We start from the raw sequence: 23,241 nt of genomic DNA on the forward strand, positions 1-23,241 counted from the left end.
AATCGGTCCTATTTTCACTCCTGTCATCCTTTTTTTCTTCACATAATTGAAGAATGCCTTGGGGTTTTCCTTTACCCTACTCGCCAAGGCCTTCTCATACCCCCTTCTTGCTCTTCTCAGCCCCTTCTTAAGCTCTTTTCTTGCTTTCCTATATTCCTCAATAGACCCATCTGATCCTTGCTTCCTAAACCTCAAGTATGCTGCCTTCTTCCACCTGACTAGATTTTCCACCTCACTTGTCACCCATCATTCCTTCACCCTACCATTCTTTATCTTTCTCACCGGGACAAATTTATCCCTAACATCCTGCAAGAGATCTCTAAACATCGACCACATGTCCATAGTACATTTCCCTGCAAAAACATCATCCCAATTCACACCCACAAGTTCTAGCCTTATAGCCCTATAATTTGCTCTTCCTCAATCAAAAATTTTCCTGTCCTCTCTGATTCTATCCTTTTCCATGATAATGCTAAAGGCCAGGGAGCGGTGGTCACTGTCCCCCAGATGCTCACCCACAGAGATCTGTGACCTGAGCCGGTTCATTACCTAGTACTAGATCTAGTTATGGCATTCCTCCTAGTCGGCCTGTCCACATACTGTGACAGGAATCTGTCCTGGACACACTTAAACTCTGCCCCATCTAAACCCTTGGATCTAATCAGGTGCCAATCAATATTCGGGAAGTTAAAGTCACGCATGATAACAACCCTGTTGTTTTTGCACCTTTCCAAAATCTGCCTCCCAATCTGCTCTTCTGTATCTCTGCTGCTACCAGGTGGCCTATAGAGAAAAATAATGCAGTATTATATGTATTTGTTGGAAAAAGTATGTGAACCTCGAGGATTATCAGTCCATTTAAAGGGGAAATTAAGGTTAGGTGTTTCAATCAATGGGATGACAATCAGGTGAGAGTGTGGGGGGGCCCTGCCCTGCTTAAAGAACATAAACCTGCATCTTCACTATCAAAGTCTGACCTTCACTACACAGGTTTCTGGAAGTGTGTCATGCCTTGACTAAAGGAGATTTCTGAGGACCTCAGGAAAAAAAAGTTGTTGATGCTCACCAACCTAGAAAAGGATTCAAAACCATTTCTAAAGAGCTTGGGCTCCACCAGTCCACAGTCAGGCAGATGGTGTCGACCGACAAAAATCACTTCAAGAGCAAGCTGTATAATATTCGAGGCGATTACAAAGAAGCCCAGGGTAACATCTAAGGAGCTACAAGCCTTTCTTGCATTGTCAGTGTTCACAAGACTACCATCAGGCAAACACTGAACAACAATGGCGTGCATGGCCGGATTGCAAGGAGAAAGCCACTACTCTCCAAGAAGATGACTGCTGTCTGTCTAAGTTTGCTAAAGGCCACATGGATAAGCCAAAAGGTTACTGGAAGAACATTCTATGGACATATTAGTCCAAAATAAAACTTTCTCGCTCAAATGAGAAGTGTTATGTTTGGTGAAATGCAAACACTACATTCCAGCAAAAGAGCCTCATCCCATCTGTGAAACTTGGTAGTGGCAGTGTCATGTTTTGGGCCTGCTTTGCTGCCATGGGACCAGGACAGCTTACCACTTGCCATCATTGATGGAACTAAGAATTCTGAATTGTACCAGCAAATTCTACAGGAAAATATCAGGGTAACTGTCCGTGAACTGAAGCTCAAGAAAAAGTGGGTCATGCAGCCAGACAACGATCCTAAACACACAAGTCAATCTACCGAAGAATGGTTAAAGCAGCAGAAATTTCACGTTTTGGAATGGCTGAGTCAAAGTACTGACTTTAACCCTATAGAAATGTTGCAGAAGGACCTGAAGCAAGCAGTTCATGCAAGGAAGTCCAACAACATCTCAGAGTTGCAGCGGTTTTGTAAGTAGGAATGGCCTAAAATTCCTCCAAGTTGATGTGCAGGACTGATCAACAGTTACCAGAAATGTTAGGTTGAATTTATTGCTGTAACAAATTTACATATGATGTCACTGTAATAGGTCATATCTCAAACATAGGGAGGGGTAGCACCTCTGGTGGGGTAACATGTCGCGTCCTTTTCAAGGCGGTTAGTCCACCTTTGGTCCCCACCTGGCACTCAGCTCTCACCTGTGGCTTCCCGTAGCTGTTTGCATGCGACAGCAGCCACACCCCGGGCAACGGCTTCGACAAGCTGGCTAAACCAGGTGAGGGTAGCCGACAGGTCTCAAACCCTCGGTGAGATAGGGAGTTATCTATCCCAGCATATGAAGACAGACTCCGGCGGATTGAGCGGACGAGACCAATAGAAGGTCCAACGGTCAAGAAGGCGGTCTCTGCAAGCGTCGTGGAACGTGTAGAGCAGGACAAGACACAGAAGACGTCCTGGTCATCCACTGCGCTTAGTCCCATCTCCAGCCGTCTCGACTCTGTCTTGCCACTGGATCCAGATGGGAATTGGGAAGAGAGAGTGAGGCTGATGCTGCGCAACTCACCCTCACTTAAATCCAAGTCACGTGCTAGTCTCGACACCATCAATAATGGTGTCGAGGTCCTCATCGACGTACGATGGACGAACAACAACATCTCAAACAACATAAAGTCAAAGTACAGGAAGGAAATAGAAAGCTTAGTAGCATAGCGTCATTTTTTCTTACTATTTTGGACAACTTTGAATCGGGGTAGCCTGCAGATAATGAACACTAAGCTGAACTGAATCTGCCTGGACTCTTTCAATTTGAATCATGACAAAGCCGTTCCCTCAATGTCATCAAAATGAAACAGCTCGTCACTGGCTTCAAGACAGGGGTGGGGGGCGGGGTGCAGTGCACATGCTCCTGTTAATATCATTGCTCTTGACAATGACAGCTTCAAGTTTCAAGGATTGAACATCATTAACAGCCTGTTCTGGTCCAACCACAGAAACTAAAGTCAAGAAAGCTAAATGTTCTGACTTCAAGAGACTAAATAAATATGGCATTTCCCCTACAATCCTTACCAAATTATATCAATGCACCATAGAAAGCATCCTATCTGGATGCATAATGATATAGGAGCTAGCTTGTATGTGCCTACAAGGAACTACAGGGAGTTGTGGACACAGCTTCAGCACATTATAGAAACCAACCTCCCCTCCACGAACTCTTTCTATACTTCGCTGCCTCAGTAAATCAGCCAGCATAATCAAAGACTCCACCCACCCTGGCTGTCTCTACTTCCTTCTACCATCGGGTACAAGACACAGAAGCATTAAAGTACACATCACCAGGCTCAAGGACAGCTTCTGCCACATTGTTATAAGACTATTGAATGGTTCCCTAGTACCATAAGGTGGGCTCTTGACCTCACAATCTACCTCATTATGATTTTTCACTATACTTTCTCTGTACTAATTACACTTAAACTGCATTTTGTTTCACCTTCTTCTACCTCGATGCACCGGACAATGAAAGGCAAACTTTTCACTATCTTGGTACATAGGACAATAACAAACCAATTCCAATACATCTCAGATGTGCAGGTTGATGGATTAATTGACCACTATACTGTCCCTAGCGTGGGGCAGAATACTATTTTCTATTTAGCCTAAAGGGATGATCATTCTGTGGCACATGTATACACTCAACTTTTCTTGTCATTGTGTGGAGTGCATTTAATTAGCTGAAAGCTCATTTATGTGATCACTGGGGTCTCAGACGGAGACAGGTTAAATAATATACTTAATATTTCTGGCTTAAGATGGTTGCAAGGTCTTCAATCTCATCCTGTACTGCTTGTTGGGAAAGGTACATCCATGCAGCTCATTTCTCCTGTTAGCCATAGTATTGGCCACCAGTACTCCTGAATGTACATGCACAAAAAGGAGGTTAGACCAGATTTGCTGATTGTGCACTGCACATATGGAATGAGCTCCCAAAGTAAGTGGTTCAATCAGAGAAAGACAGGTACATGGATAAGAAAAGCTTAGAAGGATACAGACCAAATGAGACTAGTTGGGATAGGCACGTTGTTCAGCACGGAATAGTTGAGCCCAGGAGGCCATCTCTGTAATGTACAAATCTGACTCTACAAGTTATCTCTGGTTCTAATTTCTTCAATTTTACCTACATCATTCAACAGGTGGACATTTTTGTGTGGTAAACTGGGGTGCTTCCCTTGGCATACCATTTTCCACTTTTCCATTGTTTTAGTAATATGCTGAGGGATAATTTAGACAGAGGCTATAGACAATTTAACCAGGCAACAATTAGCAGGTGGCAAACCCACACTTCAACACCTTAAATACATTCTCAAATATTCAAACATTAACCAGAAAAACATTTGATTATTGTTGCTTTATATAAGGAATTCCCTAACTCAGCTAAATTACCACCTATAAAATCAAGGTCATCAATACAAATTAAATGGGTCGTGTGAATTCATCATTAATAAACTCTAACAACAATGGAATAATATTTCTAAATTATCAGAGTAATTGTTATGTTTCAGTGCCTTTAACTTTAATTTTACTTTGGATAGCATAATGAAATTATAAGGCTAGCAGGAAGGAGCTTAAGAATGAAATTAGGAGAGCCAGAAGGGACCATGAGAAGGCCTTGGCAAGCAGGTTTAAGGAAAACCCCAAGCATTCTACAAGTATGTGAAGAGCAAGAGGATAAGACATGAGAGAATAGCCAATCAAGGGTGACAGTGGAAAAGTGTGTATGGAACCGGAGGGGAAAGCAGAAGGACTTAATGAATACTTTGCTCCAGTATTCACTACAGAAAAGGATCTTGGTGATTGTGGGGATGACTTACAGTGGATTGAAAAGCTTTTAGCATACAGACATTAAGAAAGAGGATGTGCTGGAGCTTCTTGGAAAGCATCAAGTTGGATAAGTCTTCGGGACTGGACAAGATGTACCCCAGGTTACTGTGGGAGGCGAGGGAGGAAATTGCTGAGCCGCTGGCAATGATCTTTGCATCAATGGGGACGGGGCAGGTTTCAGAGGATTGGAGGGTTGCAGTTGGTGTTCCCTTATTCAAGAAAGGGAGTACAGATAGCCCAGGAAATTATAGACCAGTGAGTCGTACTTCAGTGGTTGCTAAGTTGATGGAAAAGATCCTGAGAGGCAGGATTTATGAACGTTTGGAGAGGCACAATATGATTAGGAATAATCAGCATGGTTTCGTCAGAGGCAGGTCATGCCTTAAGAGCCTGATTGAATTTTTTGAGGATGTGACTAAACACATTGATGAAGGTAGAGTCATAGATGTAGTATATGGATTTCCGCAAGGCATTTGATAAAGTACCCCATGCAAGGCTTATTGAGAAAGTAAGGAAGTATGGGATCCAAGGGGACCTTGCTTTGTGGATCCAGAATTGGCTTGCCCACAGAAGGCAAAGAGCGGTTGTAGACAGGCCACATTCTGCATGGAGTTTGGTGATCAGAGGTGTGCCTCAGGGATCTGTTCTGAGGCCCCTTCTTTTCGTGATTTCTATAAATGACCTGGATGAGGAAGTGGAGCGATGGGTTAGTAAATTTGTTGATGACACAAAGGTTGGGGGTGTTGTAGATAGTGTGGAGGGCTGTCAGAGGTTACAGTCGGACTTCGATAGGATGTAAAACTGGGCTGAGAAGTGGACATCTCATCCAGTCCCAGAGACTTATCCAACTTGATGCTTTTCAAAAGCTCCAGCACATCCTCTTTCTTAATATCTACATGCTCAAGATTTTCAGTCCGCTGCAAGTCATCCCTACAGTCGCCAAGATCCTTTTCTGTAGTGAATACTGAAGCAAAGTATTCATTAAGTACCTCTGCTATTTCCTCCAGTTCCATACACACTTTTCCACTGTCACACTTGATTGGTCCTATTCTCTCGTGTCTTATGTGAGAAGCAAGAGGATATTTCTAGAATGCCTTGGGATTTTCCTTAATTGTGTCCGCCAAGGCATTCTCATGGCCCCTTCTGGCTCTCCTAATTTCATTCTTAAGCTCCTTCCAGCTAGCCTTATGATCTACTAGATCTCTATCACTACCTAGTTTTTTGAACTTTTCCTAAGTTCTTCCTTTCGTGACTAGATTTTCAATAGCCTTTGTACACCATGGTTCCTGTACCCTACCATCTTTTCCATGTCTCATTGGAATGCACCTATGCAGAACCCCATGCAAATATCCCCTGAACACTTGCCACATTTCTTCCGTATGTTTCCCTAAGAACATCTGTTTCCAATTTATGCTTCCAAGTTCCTGCCTGATAGCCTCATATTTCCCCTTACACCAATTAAACGTTTCCTTAACTTGTCTGTTCCTATCCCTCTCCAATGCTATGGTAAAGGAGATAAAATTGTGATCACTACCTGCAAAATGCCTTCTGAGCTATAGGGTCAGACTCTGTGCCAGAGGCATGGCCACTGTTGCTTCCCCAAGGTAGGCCGTCTCCTCCAAAAGTACTCAAACAGGAATACTTAATATTAAGGGGGACAGCCACTGGGGTGCTCTCTGGCACCTGCCTCTTGCCTGTCCCTCTCCTGACAGTTACGCACTTATTTGTCTCCCTAGGCCCCGGAGTGACTACCAGCCAATAGCTCCTCTCTATCATCTCCTCACTCTCCGTGACCAGACGAAGGTCATAGAGCTGTATCTCCAGTTCCCTAACACGGTCTCTAAGGAGCTATAGCTCGACGCACCTGGTGCAGATGTGCCCGTCTGGGAAGCTGGGAGTCTCCTGGACCTCCCACATCTGATACTGAGCACAGAAAACCTGCCTCACACACATTCTTCCTGTCTGTATTCTACACAGATAACCTACTCCACCTGGATTTGTTATCACCGAAGCCCCGTTCAGCCAAAGCCTTCCTACTCTGTCTCCCTGTACTCCAATGCCCGCTGTATAAATCCGTCTTCCTTTTAAACTCTTTTCGCTGTTCTCACTGGCTGACATCTGCACGCTTGCACAGTCGTGCCCCGTTCAAACCACTAAAGAGAAAAGTGAACTCGGCCTTTTCTCCTTGGAGAGGTGACCTGATAGAGGTGTATAAGAAGATGAGAGACATTGATCGTGTGGATAGTCAGAGGCTTTTTCCAAGGTCTGAAACGGCTAACATGAGAGGGCACAGTTTTAGGTGCTTGGAAGTACATTCAGAGGAGATGTCAGGGTGGGTGCGTGGAATGTACTGCCGGCGACGGTGGTGTAAGGCAGATATGATAGGGTCTTTTAAGAGACTCCTGGATAAGTACATGGAGCTTAGAAAAATGGAGGGCTATGGGTAACCCTAGGTAATTTCTAAAGTAAGTACATGTTCACCATAGCGTTGTGGGATGAAGGGCCTGTATTGTGCTGTAGGTTTTCTATGTTTCTAAGGCTACAAGATCTGTTCCCAAGAGTCATTATATGACAGATTTCTGGATATGAGTGGAGAGGATAAAATACCAGTCACATTTCCAAACATGGAATACTCTAGCAGAAAGATAAAATAGATAACATAGCGTTAAATAACACTCTGAATATATTGCTCTGAATGTACAATATACTCCCAATAACATTCTCAATATCAGTTATTTAAAATAAGTATTTTAGCATTTTAAACATAACTAATTTGAAAGAATATTCTGGTTCTGGACAAATAAATGTCATTATTGGCAAATAAAAGAAATTTTGATATCACAACTGTTCTGAGACATGATTCCTTTAGACATTTTGGTATCACTTGCACTACAAATTAAATGATTGCATTGAAAATTAAATTCTTTTAAGAGTCAACTGTAGTCAGTAGAATCATCTGAATTTACATAGCATACAATATGCTCTGAGGGAATGCGGCTTGCTTTATAGAGCATTATGTAGAAACCAAACTTTGAAAATTTAGTTAGAAGTTAAGGCAGGTGGCTAATCATCAAATTTTAAGGTGGGCGTGCATACGGAGACAAAGAAAAGGATATTGACAACTGAAGTTTTAATTGGTAGTTTAATTTGGTATCCAATTGTAAGGCAGACAAGAACTCAACCAATTTTTGATCAAATCTTTTTCCAGCCAAGTTTTATAAACGTTTCATTATTTTAACACATTGGAGCCTCTGATGACAAGGTAACTCAAAGTGCATTGCTTTGCCCATTTCCCTTAAGTAAATAAAAACAGGATAAAATTAAAACAAAAAACTGAAGCAAGCCAATTTGCCTATCCATTCAATAGAATTACAGAAAGTAGCCTTGGCATCAACCATTGAGGCCTTTCACTGATCTTCAACTTTTCTCCTTAAACAAATTCTTCCATCCAAAGAACTAATAACAAGGGTGACAAGGGGTAGTAGATGTAGGTTGGTGCATCCAAGGTAGAGTTCGCATTGTGAAAGTGTAGTGTCCATGGTATTAATGGAATGAAGGAACAGTTCACTATGGGACTAATCCTGGCTCTTTTATCAAACCCTAGCCCAGAAGGAAGCAAGAATTTGGAAGAAGAGCCAAATCCCTGCTACAGATTCCTCTTCGGGACTAGGATTTGAAAGAGGAATCCATAGCAGTGATTCGGTTGTTCTTTCAGATTCTAGCTTCTTTTTAGGCTATTCCAGCAAGGTCATCCACCAGTATTAAACCGAGCTGAAGTTTCTTATGTCTCTAACTCTTTACTTCTGATTGTTCAGACACAGCCGTAACCTGAACAGTCAACTTGCACGTTACATGATAAAGCATACTATAAGACGAAAGCATACTGACACTCCACCATAAACAAGAGATTCTGCAGAGGCTGAAAATCCGGAGCAAAGCACACAAAATACTGGAGGAACTCAGCAGGTCAGGCAGCATTTAAATACACAAATGCCTGAAGAAGGGTCTTGGCCTGAAATGTTGACTGTTTATTAATTTCCATAGATGCTGCCTGACCTGCTGAGTTCCTCCAGAATTTTGTAATTCTTCTTCACCAGGTAGGTCAGACACAAATGCAAGGTAATTTAGGTAATCCTTGAGTAATGTGGCAGTTGGAGATACCATTACCACAGTAAGTAAACTCTTAAACAAATTTCCCTGCTTCCTCAACATGGCCTGTCCCTCCACCTATCTTCGTATTGTCCACAAACCTGCCCACAAAACCATCAATTCCATCATCCAAATCACTGTCACAATGTGAAAAGAAGTGGTCCCAACACTTATCCCTGGCGGAACGCCACGAGTCACTGGCAGCCAACCAGAAAAGGCCCCTTTTATTCCAACTTTTTGCTTCCTGCCAGTCAGCAACCTTTCATCCATGATAGTATCTTTCCTGTAATATTATCAGCTCGTTAAGCATCCTCATGGGTGGCACCTTGTCAGAGGCCTTCTGAAAATCCAAGTAAACAACATCAACTAACTCGCCTTTGTCTTTCTGGCATGTCAGTTTTTCAAGGAGTTCCAACAGATTTGTCAGACCACATTCCTTTAAGGAAACCATGTTAACATCGACCTATTTTATCATATGCCTCCAAGTACCCTAAAACCTCATCCTTATTAGACTCCAACATCTTGCCAACCACTGGAGTCAGGCTAACTGGCCTATTTGAGAATCTAGCGACTCTTGAAAGAGCATTTCTTATGCCTCCACAATCTCTTCAGTTACATCTTTCAGAACCCTGGGGCGTAGTGCATCTGGTCTACATGTCTTATCTTCCTTCAGACCTTTCAGCTTTCTAAGCAGCCTCTCCATAGTAATCACCACAACACACTTCTGCCTCGACACACTCGTACTTCTAGCATACTACTAGTATCTTCCACAGTAAAGACTGACGTATAATAGTTAAGACCATAAGACATAGAAGCAGAATTAGGCCTTTCAGCCCATCGACTCTGTTCCGCCATTCCATCATGCGTGATCCGGGATTCTGCTCAACCCCATATACCTGCCTTCTCGCCATATCCTTTGATGCCCTGAACGATCAGGAAACTATCAATTTCTGCTTTAAAGATACCTATGGACTTGGCCTCCACTTCAGTCTGTGGCAGAGCATTCCACAAATTCACTGCCCTCTGGCCAAAATAAATTCCTCCTTACCTCTGCTCTAAAAGGTCACCCCTCAATTTTGAGGCTGCCCCTCTAGTTCTGGATACCCGCACCATAGGAAACACCCTCTCCACATCCATCCTATTTAGTCCTTTCAACATTCCGTAGATTTCAATGAGATTCCCCTGCCCCCCCTCCCCCCCCAGCAGTCTTCGAAATTCCAGTGAGTACAGGCCCAAAGCTGTCAAACGCTCCTCATATGTTAACCCCTCATTCCCAAAATCATCCTCAAGGACCTCCTCTGGACTCTCTCCAATGACAACACATCCTTTCTGAGATATGGGGCCCAAAACTGTTGACAATACTTCAAGTGTGACTTGACTCATGTCTTATAAAGGCTCAGCATGATCTCCTTTTATATTCTATTCCCCTTGAAAAAAATGCCAACATTGCATTTGCCTTCTTTACCACAGACTCAACTTGTAAGTTAACCTTCAAGGAGTCTTGCACAAGGACTCCTCAGTCCCTCTGCACTTATGATGTTTGAATTTTCTCCTCATTTAGCTAATAGTCCATACTATTGTTCCCTTTACCAAAATACGTTATCATACATTTCCCAGCACTGTATTCCATCTGCCACTTTTTCCCCCCATGCTTCCAATTCGTCCAAGTCCTGCTGCAATCACATTGCTTCCTCTGCTCTTATTTTCTTATCAACTGCACTTTACCATAGAGCCATTAACCAAATCATTGACAAACTATGTGAAAATTAGCAGTCCCAATACTGCCTCGAGGAACACCACTATTCACCAGCAGCGAACCAGAAAAGGCCCCTGTTATTCCCACTTGCTACCTCCTGCCTGCAGCCAATTCTGATATCCATGCCAGTATCTTTCTTGTAATGCCATAGGATTTTGTCTTGTTAAGCAGCCTCATGTGTGGCACTTTATCAAACGCCTTCTGAAAATCTAAGTAAATGACATCCACTGCTTCTCCTTTGTCCACCCTGCTTGTTACTTCCTTGAAGAACTCTAACAGATTTGTCAGGCAAGATTACCCTTTACAGAAACTATGCTGACTTTGGCTTATTTTATCATTAGTCTCCAAGTACACTGAAACTTCATCCCCAATAATAGACTCCAACACTTTCCCAACCACTGAGGTTAGGTTAACTGGCGTATTTCCTTCCTTTTGCCTTCCTCCCTTCTTAAAGAGTGGAGTGACATTTGAAATTTTCCAGTTCTCCAGGACTATGTCAGAATCAAGTGATTCTTGAAAGATCATGACCAAGGTACCCGTTTTCTCTTCAGCAAACTCTCTCAGGACTCTGGGATGTGGTCCATTTGGTCCACATAACTTATTCACTTTAAGACCTTTGAGTTTGCCTAGTACTTTTTCGCAATGGCACTCACCCCTGCTCCCTGATACTCATGGACCTTTGGCACACTCCTGGTGTCTTCCACTACTAACTACTTAAGTTAATCCACTCTTTCTTTGTTGCCCATTACTACTGCTCCAAAGTCATTTTCCAGCGGTCCGATACTCTCGCCTCTCTTTTACTCTTATATATCTGAAAAAACTTTTGGTATCTTATATTACTGACAAGTTTATCTTCATATTTCATCTTTTCTCTCTTTATAGCTTTTTTAGTTGCCTTCTGTTGATTTTTTAAAAGCTTCCAGTCCCAGACTAATATTTGCTATATTATATGCCCCCTCCTTTGTTTTTATGCTATCTTTGACTTCCCTTATCAGCAACGGTTACCTCATCCTCCCTTTAGAATACCTACTACTTCTTTGGGTTGTACCTAAGCTGTGCCTTCTGAATTGCTCCCAAAGGCTCCAGCCATTGTTGATCTGCTGTTATCCCTGTTAAGTGTTTCCTTCCAATCAACTTTGGCTAGCTCGTCACCCCATGCCCCTGTAATTCCCTTTACTCTAATGTAATACTGATAACTCTGTCTTTATCTTCTCCCTCTCAAACTGCAGCATAAATTCTATCATATTATCATCACTGCCTCCCAAGGGTTCCTTTATCATAAACTCCAATCTAACTCCTTGCACATCACCCAATCCAGAATTGCTCTCCCCTGTGAGCTCAACCATAAGCTATTCTAAAAAAAAAACACATCTCGTAGGCATTCTACAAATTTGCTCTGTTGGGATGCAGCACCAACCTGCGTTTCCCAACCTATCTGCATATCACAATCACTCATGACAATCATAACACTGCCTTTTTTTAAACACGTCTTTTCTGTTATAGTTTGTACCCCATATCCTGGCTACTGTTTGGAAGCCTGCATACAACTCCCATACACCCCTCTCTCCCTGAGGTGCCAGATCAATTAAATGAATATGTTTCTAGTTGACCTGAGAAAAGACTATACAAGTTATTCTCTGGCTCCACAGTACAACAATGTACTTTTTGAACTTCTAGGGGTTCTTTGAGCAGGCCAGGCAGAAAAACAAAAATCAGTACCTTAAGATATTTGGCAGAAATTATTTTTTTCCTTCAGTAATCAATTTTCTGGATTGATCCATAATTTTGGATACATTTCCTATGGCAGGTCCCTGATGCAGTGTTTAATCTTCGCTCAGCATCATGACAAGCTAATGCCCGAACCAATCTAATGTTTATTTGAGTTCCCCCAGCCTACCAGCTGCTCAAGTGCTGATCTTCAAGGATCCATTTGTGATCCCATGCTGTATTACCAGGTGGGCAAAATGGCATGTGGAGTAGATGTGGGGCTATAATTACAACAATGTTAATAACAGAAAGTGACTTTTTTCTGGCAGTTTTAGTTATTAAAACTTGGTAAAGTTCAAAATATTTTCATTCATATGTTTTTCTGTCAGGTACTTACTCAAAGATTCAAAGTACATACTATCAAAGAATGTATAAACTATACAACCTTGAGATTTGTTTGTTTCCAGGTAACCATTTATTAAAATTGGCTTCAAATTTTAGACACATTATCTTAAGATTTGGGAGAATACTTAAAAGTTTGAAATGTCTCCTTAACAATTTAGGCTTAAGAGAGTTGACAAGTTTCTTTACAGCACTAGAGAACTTAAGAGGTAATTTTTTAACTGATTTCAAAGGAAGGTCAAATGTTTCCATTGATACTGCAGGACAGGGAAAGCAAGAACACGGTTGAAAAGGACAAGATTATTGCAGTGAAGAGATAGCTTCAGTGGCTTATTAAATAGTAAAATTAATGAAACCAAAATGAAAGTTGAGAAGTTCTTTGAAAGAAATTGTTTCACATCATTATATGAAGCTTAAGAAGCAGCTATCAGGAATTTGAGGACACTTCTACAGATGTACCCTGGAGAGCATTCTAACTGGCTGCATCGCTGTCTGGTATGTGGGGGGTTGGGGGGGGGGCGGGGGAAGGACAGGATCTACTGCACAGCAGGGTCTACTGCACAGGATCGAGTTGCAAGCTTAGTCAGCTTCATTATGGACACTAGCCTCTATAGTATCCAGGACATCTTCAAGGAGCGATCAAAAATGCAGCATCCATCATTAATGAACCCCATCACCCAGGTCATGACTTGCTCTTATTGCTACCATCAGAAAGGGAGTTGAAGGCGTACACTCAACGGTTCAGGAGCAGCTTCTTCCCCTCTGCCATTACAGTTGCTGTAATTGTGTATTTTTCCGTTATAATATATTGCATTGTACTACTGCTGCAAAGACAATTTCATGACATGCCAGTGATATTAAATCTGATTCTGATAAAAATCTCAAATAACCTCAACGAAAAAAAAACCATGGAATGTCATGGGACTGTTATTATTCCTTTTTGTGAATTATTTGCCCTTCACTAGTGTTATCATCATTAGCTCTTCAACGTTATCAATAACATCACCCAGTGAGCTATCCAATAACAGTAACTACTTACTGCATGGTATAAAACATATGGGTAGCAGACCATGAATTTTTAGTCTGGGTCTACTACACCACAAATATATCAGTTTCACCTGAGAGAATTAAACAGATGATTTAGTACAAGAGAAATGATCGTTGGCACTTATTTTCAGATGAATAATTACCTGAATCCACTGCTCTCTATTAATTTCCACTCCGTTTGCTCTAAGTGAAGTAATAGCTCTGTCAATGATCTTGTCTACCATTTGAGTATTTCCATTAGCTTCTTCCAGTTTTGCTGCAGTAATCCAAATATGCCTGTCAGTTGGAATGTTCTCTCTTGCTTTGTTAAGAACTTTCCGAGCATTTTCATAGGTCTCCAATCTTGCTAAGGCAAGCCAAAGCTATAAAACAGAAGAACTTCAAACATGCAATTCCATAAATTGTTTATGTGAAGTACAAGTTAACATTTAATTCTGACACATGCAATTACCTCAACACTCGTGGGGCAGCATTCAACAGCCCTACTGAGCATAATCCGTGCATCCTCAGGTTCCTCCAGTTCAACTGCTGCTTTCCATAACCGCACTGAGTTTGGTACATGCTCTAGGGCTGAAGAATGTTTTTAAATATAAGTAATTGGACAACTACACATTGACTAAACTACCCACTTCCACAACCCCAACCAAAAAGCAAACATAACCGGCCTGTTATAAAATAGTACAACTTCCATTGCATTTATATGTTTTCACGTAGTATAAAGGTAGAGGCATGAAAATCTGCTTTTGAAACTAATTAATTTTCTACTATAAATGTAACAAATCTGTTTTCATTATTTATATAAAATTCTCGTTCTAAGAGATTGAAATTTCAAAACTATTAATTGCCCAAATACACACCAAATAATTGTGTGCACTGCAATAGTTAAAACTGCATAATAAATTATTTCACAGGTTGCAAAATCATTATAATATTGCTCATTTTAATTGTGTTACAAAACAAGTCTAATATAAGCAGCTTTAAACCAAATGGGATCTAAAGCAGTAGTGCAGGTATATGAAAGAAATACAACAAACAAAAAAAATCTATTTTTCATGTGTTCTCAGACATACAAAATTTACCCGTATAACAGGAAAAAAATCCATTAACTACGATCAATATGAGATCACTAGTTTACATTCCTTTTCTGATCAAATTTATTAAAAATCTAAGAAAACACATCCACATAACACTTTAGCCAAAACCACCAAATTCAAAATTAAAGAGATGATTCCAGATGTGTCTTTGTATGCTCTGCATCTCTCAGTTTTCTTTTAAAATATCATCAAAATATGTTGCTAACTGCGTTCTAAAAAGGAGTTTTCTTCAGTGGGAAAATTATTTTCTATGTAGAACAGCTGGGCTTCTTCAGGAGTAATTCTAACACAAATTCTTTACAGTGCAAAACGATAATTCAAGGACAAACATGAAGATTCAATTTTGAGGCCAACAAAAACAGTGAGCAGTACAATTCACAGCTGATGAAAAACTTATAAAAGCTTGCTTTATACTGTTCATATGTTTAGTTTCATGTATTTATTTAATATGGCATTGTCTCTAAAAGTATAGATATACACATATCTGCTAAACAGATATTTCTATCAGTAACATATTGTTTGAGAAATTAGATTAATTTTGATAGGACTAAAGCAATCAAAATCAATTGGAATCAAATAAAAACATCTACAAGGAACAGGAATCCAAATACAGCATGCTCAGGATTTTGGTGATACCTGAATGGAAATTTTTCTCAGACGACTGGCCGTTACTGCTATTATTACCCAAACACACTTTAAATTAATGTTTATTAGATATTACATACCAGTATATTAAAACCTGGAAAGCTTAAAGGAAGTCTCAAAGAATTTAGTATGTTGCCAAACAGGCCAAGAACACTCATGAAAACTCAAGGTAGAATTAGCTAACTAACTGTTTTGGATAGGTTCTTTACAACTAATATTCTACCTGCCTTCCAGATTACTTAAAATAAATCCCAATGGCAAATGAAAAATTCTGCACTTTCTCCAAATGTCTTTTTTCTCTCTTTGTAAATGAAGATGATTAGACCAAAAAATGCAAAATGTTTAAGTGCAAACTTGGTATTTACCTTTTCGCAAAACTCGCTTCTTTGCTCTGATGTCTGTTTCCAATTCTGCAGCACGTATGTATATACGAACAGATTGTGGCAGATGACGGACAGCGTTTGCTACCACTGCTTTAGCTGTATCACCAGGTTGCAATCGAGCTGCCTCCAGCCAAACATCTTCACTCTAGAAATATAAACTGAACATAAATCTATGCTAACTGTAGTTCAATTTTATAAACGAGTTTAACTTAAACTAAACAAGTACTTACGCAGAAAATTTGATAAAGTAAAATGCACCAGAACACTTTGCAGGAGTATTACCAAACAAAATCAGATAAGAATCTTGGTTAAGAAGTAGTTATAAAGAACCATCTTAAAAATGTAGAGATAGAATTCCAGACTCAAAAAGGCTTGAAAATTCGGACCACAGCCAGCACTGGTGGGGTGATAAATATTGGAGCTGCTCATGTCCAGCACTGGAGGAGCACAATTATCTGCAAGCTGCAAGTAGAGAGAGGCTTCTGTCCTAATCCCTCTTAGGCAATCTTTTTTTTTTCTTCCCTCTCAGTTCAGACACAGAATCTCACAGAATCTCAAATAGTCAACATCCACTCACTGCCTCCACAGATACCGCTGAACCTGAGTTCTTTAAAGACTGTCCTTAATTCTATATTCCAGCATTCAAAACTCTACTTTGTGTTAATCCAAAGAATCTTCATTTTCATCTGAGCCTGTTATTAGCATTGGCTCAAACTGACAATTTGTAAATAACTGCAAGAATGGATCAGTGGGCAACTTGAATCTACCTAATTGTGTGGGCAGCAAATAACAGCAACTCTGATCACCAGAGATCAGTACTAGTATTTTTTAAAGATTACTTCTGATTTGTGCACAGCAAATTTCAACCATTCTAGACCTACAAAATGACCAGAAACAATTCTCATTCTCATTGCATATTCCTTTCTGATTCACTAAAAAACTATTAGATGATCTCTCAATCCTTGCTATTGACCTGCATTTCACCCCCTTTGCAATACACCTTGTATAGATCATTCTTGTCAAAGATGCTGCACAAAGCAAATTGTTGTCCTGTAATAAGAAATGGCATGATAATTCTGATTTTGAAATAATCCTACACAAGAGAAGTAAACTGTACAAGCTTCAGAGAAGCCTAGAAAATGCACCAGAAATTCACTTCATTTCCGCCTAATATCGAATGACAAAGGGTAAAAGGGGAATGACAGAATTAACACCAGGCCTCGAGAAGCAATGCACAAGTAAAATAACTGGGAAAAATCAATTTTAGCAATTATACTTATACAACAATTGGTAAATAGCAAAATTATTTGATTTTACAAATTACAGATTTTCTTACATCTATAAAGTAAGCACAAAACTATAAAGAGGTATTCATTATATATGATGATATACAGATAATTAGATAAAACAAATATTAAACAAAGTCCTTGTCAAATGCCCAAGTGAAAAGCATAGTCAGCGCTCAATACAAGTAATCTGAAAATAGTGATTACCTTTGGACACATCTCCGTTCCTTTCATTATTAAATTCCTAGCCACCTGCAGTTTGCCTGTTACTTCCTCAAGTCTTGCGGATGCAATCCACGCTGGAGGATGATGAGGATTGGTTTCACGTACTGATTTTAGCAGTAATCTGGCTTTTTTGATGTCACTGTTATAAAACAATATTGCAATGTAATTAGATATTTTTGTAAACCATTAAAACATTAGCCAAAGTTGACTAAAAGGAAATAAAATATCTCCATTTATATATGCAGTGTAAAATGAAGCACTTCTGTGCTAATAATTTTTTTTTAAATTCTCAAGTTATCAACTTAATAAATCCCCTATTTAACCACAGGTTAAAATCAATTGTTACATCTAAAAGGCAGCTACTATTCTGCTAGCTCTGAACTCACTTATCCAGCATTTTGCCTACAAGTAATACAAATTATGAATATTTCCATTTCCTCTGAGAAGCTCAAAACTGGAATATTTTCTAAAGCATTGTTTGAGTTGGCCTTAACTTGGAAGTTCTCTTGTTTACTTAGATGGAGTAAGAGAAGAATGTTAGATGTTCATAGCAAACCATGGCTTATGCATGTTTGTTTAAATTTCCAAATAGAGTAAGGCAACAAATAAAAGGATTAAGTTCCTAAGGTCACAAATCCTAGCAGCTTAAATTAGATTTGATTAGATGGTGATTATCAAAGCTACATCTTATTGGCAAAAAAAATACACTTACTTAATGTCTCCACCATGTGTTGGAATCATAGAATTCAAATCTGTCAAATAGCCTTTGGGGTCCACAACAGTTTGCCCACTAACAGAGTCAGACACCTTCAGGGGAAAAAAACATTAATTTTTCCTGATGCAAAACCGAGACAGATGTTAGACATCTTTTTGTAATAGTTTGATGAAATTGTAATTACTATGCTTTTCCCCCATAAAGGAAGAGAACAAGAAATAGAAATAGGCCACTCCCTCTGGCATTCAACAAGGTCATTGCTAACCGTTTTCTTGATCTATCCACAACTCATTTCCTCCAATTTCCAGAAATCTATCAATGACTTATTTACACATTGCTCCAGGATGGACAATTCACAAGTAAAAGATAAAATCCTTGCCAGTTTATTGATAAATGGCCTACTGCTTCCAATGAGACTGCAATTTCCTAATTCTAGACTCTTAAGCATGGGAAACATTCCCTGATACCACTCAGTCGAGCCCTCTGAGAATTTTATACTTTTCAGTGAGGCATTTTCTCATTCTTCTAAACTTTATATAATAGAGGTACTTTCACTTTGTATAAATTTGGCCTTCATTTAACCTTATTGATCTTCACTTACTTGACTCAGTCTCATGTCCATCAGGGTGTTTCGGGCTTGACCAATTTTTCTCATGTCCAACTCTCCTGATCCAGGTGTCATGATTCCAGGTGTCATTCCACCTGGGTAAGGTGTATTCAAGCCACCAGGATAAGGCGATGTCAATCCAGAAAATTGCTGCAATGAAAACATTAAACATTTCCAACTTTGCTATGGATTAAGTGAATCATAATAAGAAAATCCTGAACACTCAAAATTAATTATTTGCTTATTCTATAAACTCAGTTACATAGATTAATTTAAATTGACACGGTGGTTAATTTTAAACTTTTGTAGTCAAAATGTGTCAGTAGATGCACGAATCAACAACTCTAAAATAAACAAAGGAAATGAAGTGCAAACATGAGGAAATCTGCAGATGCTGGAAATTCAAGCAACACATAAAAAGTGTTGGTGAACGCAGCAGGCCAGGCAGTACCTATAGGAAAAGGTACATCGACTGTATCTCTTCCTATAGATGTTACCTGGCCTGCTGCGTTCATCAGCATTTTTTGTGTTGCTTGAAGGGAAATAAAGTACTTGGTTCATTTTCTGATGGTGGTAGGTCATTCTATTTAGGAAAAAAAAACTTTGAAAACACAGCATCTCATAAAATGCAATCAGTATTTATGATTACAGTGAAGTATCTAGCTATCCAGCACAACCTTCAAACTATGGATGTCCTAGTGGAAGGAGTGCTGCTTTTTCAGCAAAAATTAGTGGTTATTTAAACAGCCCCAAAATAATTAATATAATATTTCACATTACTAGCTTTAACTGTTAATTTATCACCAGGACTGTGCGGCTAAGTACAGCTCCAACACCATATACAGGTTGGCTGATCACACCACTGTTGTGGCCTGTATCAAAGGGGGTGATGTATCAGTAAACAGGAGGGAGAGTGAAAATTTGGGTGAGTGCTGTAATAACAACAAACTCTCAATGTCACTAAGACCAAGAAAATGATTGTAGACTTCAGGAGGGGAAAACCAGAGGTCCATGAGCCAGAGAGAACAAGAGGATCAGAGCTGGAGAGCGTCAGTAACTTTAAATTCCTGGGTGTCACTAGTTCAGAGGACTTGCCCCAGACCCATCATATAAATATTATTGCGAAGAAAGCACAACAGCGCCTCTACTTCCTCAGGAGTCTGCAGAGGTTTGGCATATCATTGAAAACACTGGCAAACTTCTATAGATGTGTGGTGGAAAATGTGCTGACTGGCTACATTATGGCCTGGTACAGGAACACCAATGCCTTTGAGTAGAAAATGCTACAAAAGGAATGGATTTGGTTCAGTACATAAATAAGAGAAAAATCTACAGATGGTGTAAATCCAAGCAACACAAGCAACATGCTAGAAGAACTCAGCAGGCCAGGCAGTATCTATGGAAAAAGAGTACAGTCGATGTTTCGGGCCCAGACCATTCAACAGGACTGAAGAGAAAAAGGTGAGTAGAGTTAAAAGTTTGGGGGGAGGGTGGGAGAAATACAAGGTGATAGGTGAAACCAGGAGGGGGAGGGGTGAAGTAAAGAGCTGGGAAGTTGATTGCTGAAAGAGATACAGGGCTAAAGGGGGAAATTTAATAGGAGAGGACAGAAGGCCTTGGAAGAATGAAAAGGGGAGAGGCACCAGAGATGGACCGGCAAGGAGATAGGGTCAGAGAGGAAAAAGGGGATGGGGAATGGTGAAGTGGGGGGGGGGGGGGGGCATTACCAGGAGTTCAAGGAATTGATGTTCATACCATCAAGTTGGATGCTACCCGGATGGAATACAAGGTGTTGTTTCTCCAACCTGACTGTGGCCTCATCGTGGCAGTAGGGGCAGCTAGGGATAGACATATTGGTATGGGACTAGGAAGTGGAATTAAAATGGGTGGCCACGGGGAGATCCTGCTTTTTCTGATGGACAGAGCATAGGTGCTTGGCGAAGCAGACTCCCTATCTACATCAGGTCTCACCAATATACAGGAGGCCACACCAGGAACACCACATACAGTATATGACCCCAACAGACTCACAGGTGAAGTGCTGCCTCACTTGTACATCATGGGGAAAACCTTCCTAACATTGTGCACATCTACATGAAACGTCGTCACAGAAAAGGAGCAAAGATCCTCACCACCCAGGCCATGCTCTTTTCTCACTGCTGCAATTAGGTAGAAGGCACAGGTGCCTCAGGACTCACACCACCAGGTTCAAGTACAGTTACTACCCCTCAACCATCAGGTTCTTGAACAAAAGGGGATAACTGCACTTATTTAGAGCCTCTGTTAGATTGTTATTTATTGCTATATACTTATACATGCATTTGCACAGATTGTTACAGTTTAAATTCCTGATGTTTACGGTTACTGTTCTATACATTTGCTAAGTATGCCTGCAGAAAGAATCACAGGGTTATATGTGGTGATATGTATCTACTCCAATGATAAATGTTCCTATGAACTTTGAACAGTGCTAAAAAAGTAAAACTGATAAAATTTCCGCAAGAATTTGTACCTCAGTTAACAAACAAGATACTAATACAAACAGATACCAATTACACCCTCTCTTTCACTTCTCTCACCTTCCTGATCTGCCCACTATCCAGTCACTCATCCTAACAGTTCCCCTCCTCACCTTTTTCCATATTCAATTCTGACCAGATTTGTTCTTCAGTCCTGTCACATCTGCCTATCACCTCTCGGCTTCTTGTATCATTCCCACTCTCCTCCCTCCCTCACCTGGATCCACCCATCACTCACCAGCTCTCGCTCCACTTTTTCTTTCTAGTCCTGGTGAAAAGTTTGACCCAAAACATGAACTGTTCATTTCCCTCCATAGATGCTGCCTGACCCAATGTCTGTTGCTTCAATACAAACACTAAACATTGATATACTTGATTAAATGCAGGATTAGTACAAATGAATACAATTGTGAAGCAGATGGTTGCTTTTTAACCACATTATACATTAACAAATAGTTTAAAATCAGAAAAGCTGCACTGCCACCTGGTGGTTGAGGGAAGAATGACAGCTTTTGAATTGCAATCCTATTCCCTACCATCTATCCAAATACTTATAAATCCAGTCCCTTAAAATTCAAGGTGCATACAAACTTCACATATTGACTGGAACTCCAATATTGTAAAAGGACTGGATGAAGCCTGAAGGCCTCCAAACACCTTTGCCAAAAAGCAACCTGTCCCAATCCACACTAACCAGATCCTTTTCAATACCATCAAGGTTTGCCTTTCTCCAATTCAGAATCTCATCCCAAGGAGCAGCCCTATCCTTTTCCGTAATTCTTTCAAAACTAATGGTGTCATGATCACTAGATCCAAAGTGTAACCTGACACAGACTTCTGTCATCTGCCCTGTCTCATTCCCTAACAGGAGATCCAGTATAACACTCTCCCTTATGTATTTCCCATCCAGCCCTTTAACAATATGGACAATGTGAAAGGTTAAAGTCGCCCACTATCACAGACTACTGCAAGAAACTTAAGGCTATGATGGTAAGTACTACCTCATCCTTATGTTTCTTGCAGCAGTCTGCGATCTCCTACAACTGTGCTCCTCTAAGTCCTGCTAACCATTGGGTGGTCTATAATGTAGTCTGTAGTCGCACTGATACACAAGTGAAAGCAACACACTGAGTCAAGCAGGGTCTGGTTGAACTGTTTACTGTTTAAATCAGCGCGCACTTAAGTGCCCGCTCCCAGCATCCCCTGCTCCTTGCGGGGCGGAAGTGACGTCAGCTTCCAGGCTGAGGTCTGCCCCGAACTCAGAGCCCTCTCGGTTGCCGCTGGCTGCGGACTTGCCCGCGACTGCTGGAGCCGGTTCCTTGCCGCGTGGGTGAGCCGCCACAAATCACATTAACATGGTCATCCCTTTCTTACTCCTCTGTTCCACCCATACAGCTTCAGTAGACAAGCTCTCCACCTGTTTTGTCCAAGCACTGCAGTGACATTTTCTCTGACTGGTAATGCCACCCCTCACACTCAGTGATGTCTAAAACAGCAGAACCCTGGAACATTGAACTGCCAGTCCCGCCTCTTCTACAACCAAGTCTCACTCAGGGCTACAATGTCATAATTCCATGTGCTGATCCATGTCCTGAACTCATCAGCCTTTCCTACAGTACTCCTTGCATTGAAATAGATGCAACTCAGAATATTATTCCCACCTGCTCAACCTTGTGATTTGTCTTTGTATGGAGGCTTTAACATGTTTTCCACACAACCTTTGGCACTCTAGTTCCCATCCCCCTAGAACTAGTTTAACCACCCCCCCACCCCCCATGCAGCACTAAGAAACCTTCCCACAAGGATACTAGCCTTCTCCAAAAAAGTACCAGTCTCTCCAACTCACTCTTGGAATTGTAGCTCCGACAACTGGCAACAATTCCATAAATCTTTCAACTCCCTCCTATATCTCTACATGCATTCTAAATGG

General features: G+C 40.7%; 1 protein-coding gene across 1 annotated transcript in view; it reads right to left on the minus strand.

Moving 5' to 3' along the window:
* The window catches only part of prpf6 (PRP6 pre-mRNA processing factor 6 homolog (S. cerevisiae)), an 85,603-nt gene that overhangs the window by 37,310 nt on the left and 25,052 nt on the right, over nt 1-23,241 (minus strand). Inside the window, exons 6-11 of the mRNA XM_072240916.1 lie at nt 18,787-18,942; nt 18,183-18,277; nt 17,453-17,609; nt 15,942-16,104; nt 14,289-14,407; nt 13,981-14,199 (exon numbers count right to left, since the gene is read on the minus strand). Of these exons, the coding sequence (XP_072097017.1) occupies nt 13,981-14,199; nt 14,289-14,407; nt 15,942-16,104; nt 17,453-17,609; nt 18,183-18,277; nt 18,787-18,942 (909 nt within the window). The remainder of the gene's footprint in view (nt 1-13,980; nt 14,200-14,288; nt 14,408-15,941; nt 16,105-17,452; nt 17,610-18,182; nt 18,278-18,786; nt 18,943-23,241) is intronic.

This window comes from Mobula birostris, chromosome 2, assembly GCF_030028105.1.
Source record: "Mobula birostris isolate sMobBir1 chromosome 2, sMobBir1.hap1, whole genome shotgun sequence".
Classification (NCBI taxonomy): domain Eukaryota; kingdom Metazoa; phylum Chordata; class Chondrichthyes; order Myliobatiformes; family Myliobatidae; genus Mobula; species Mobula birostris.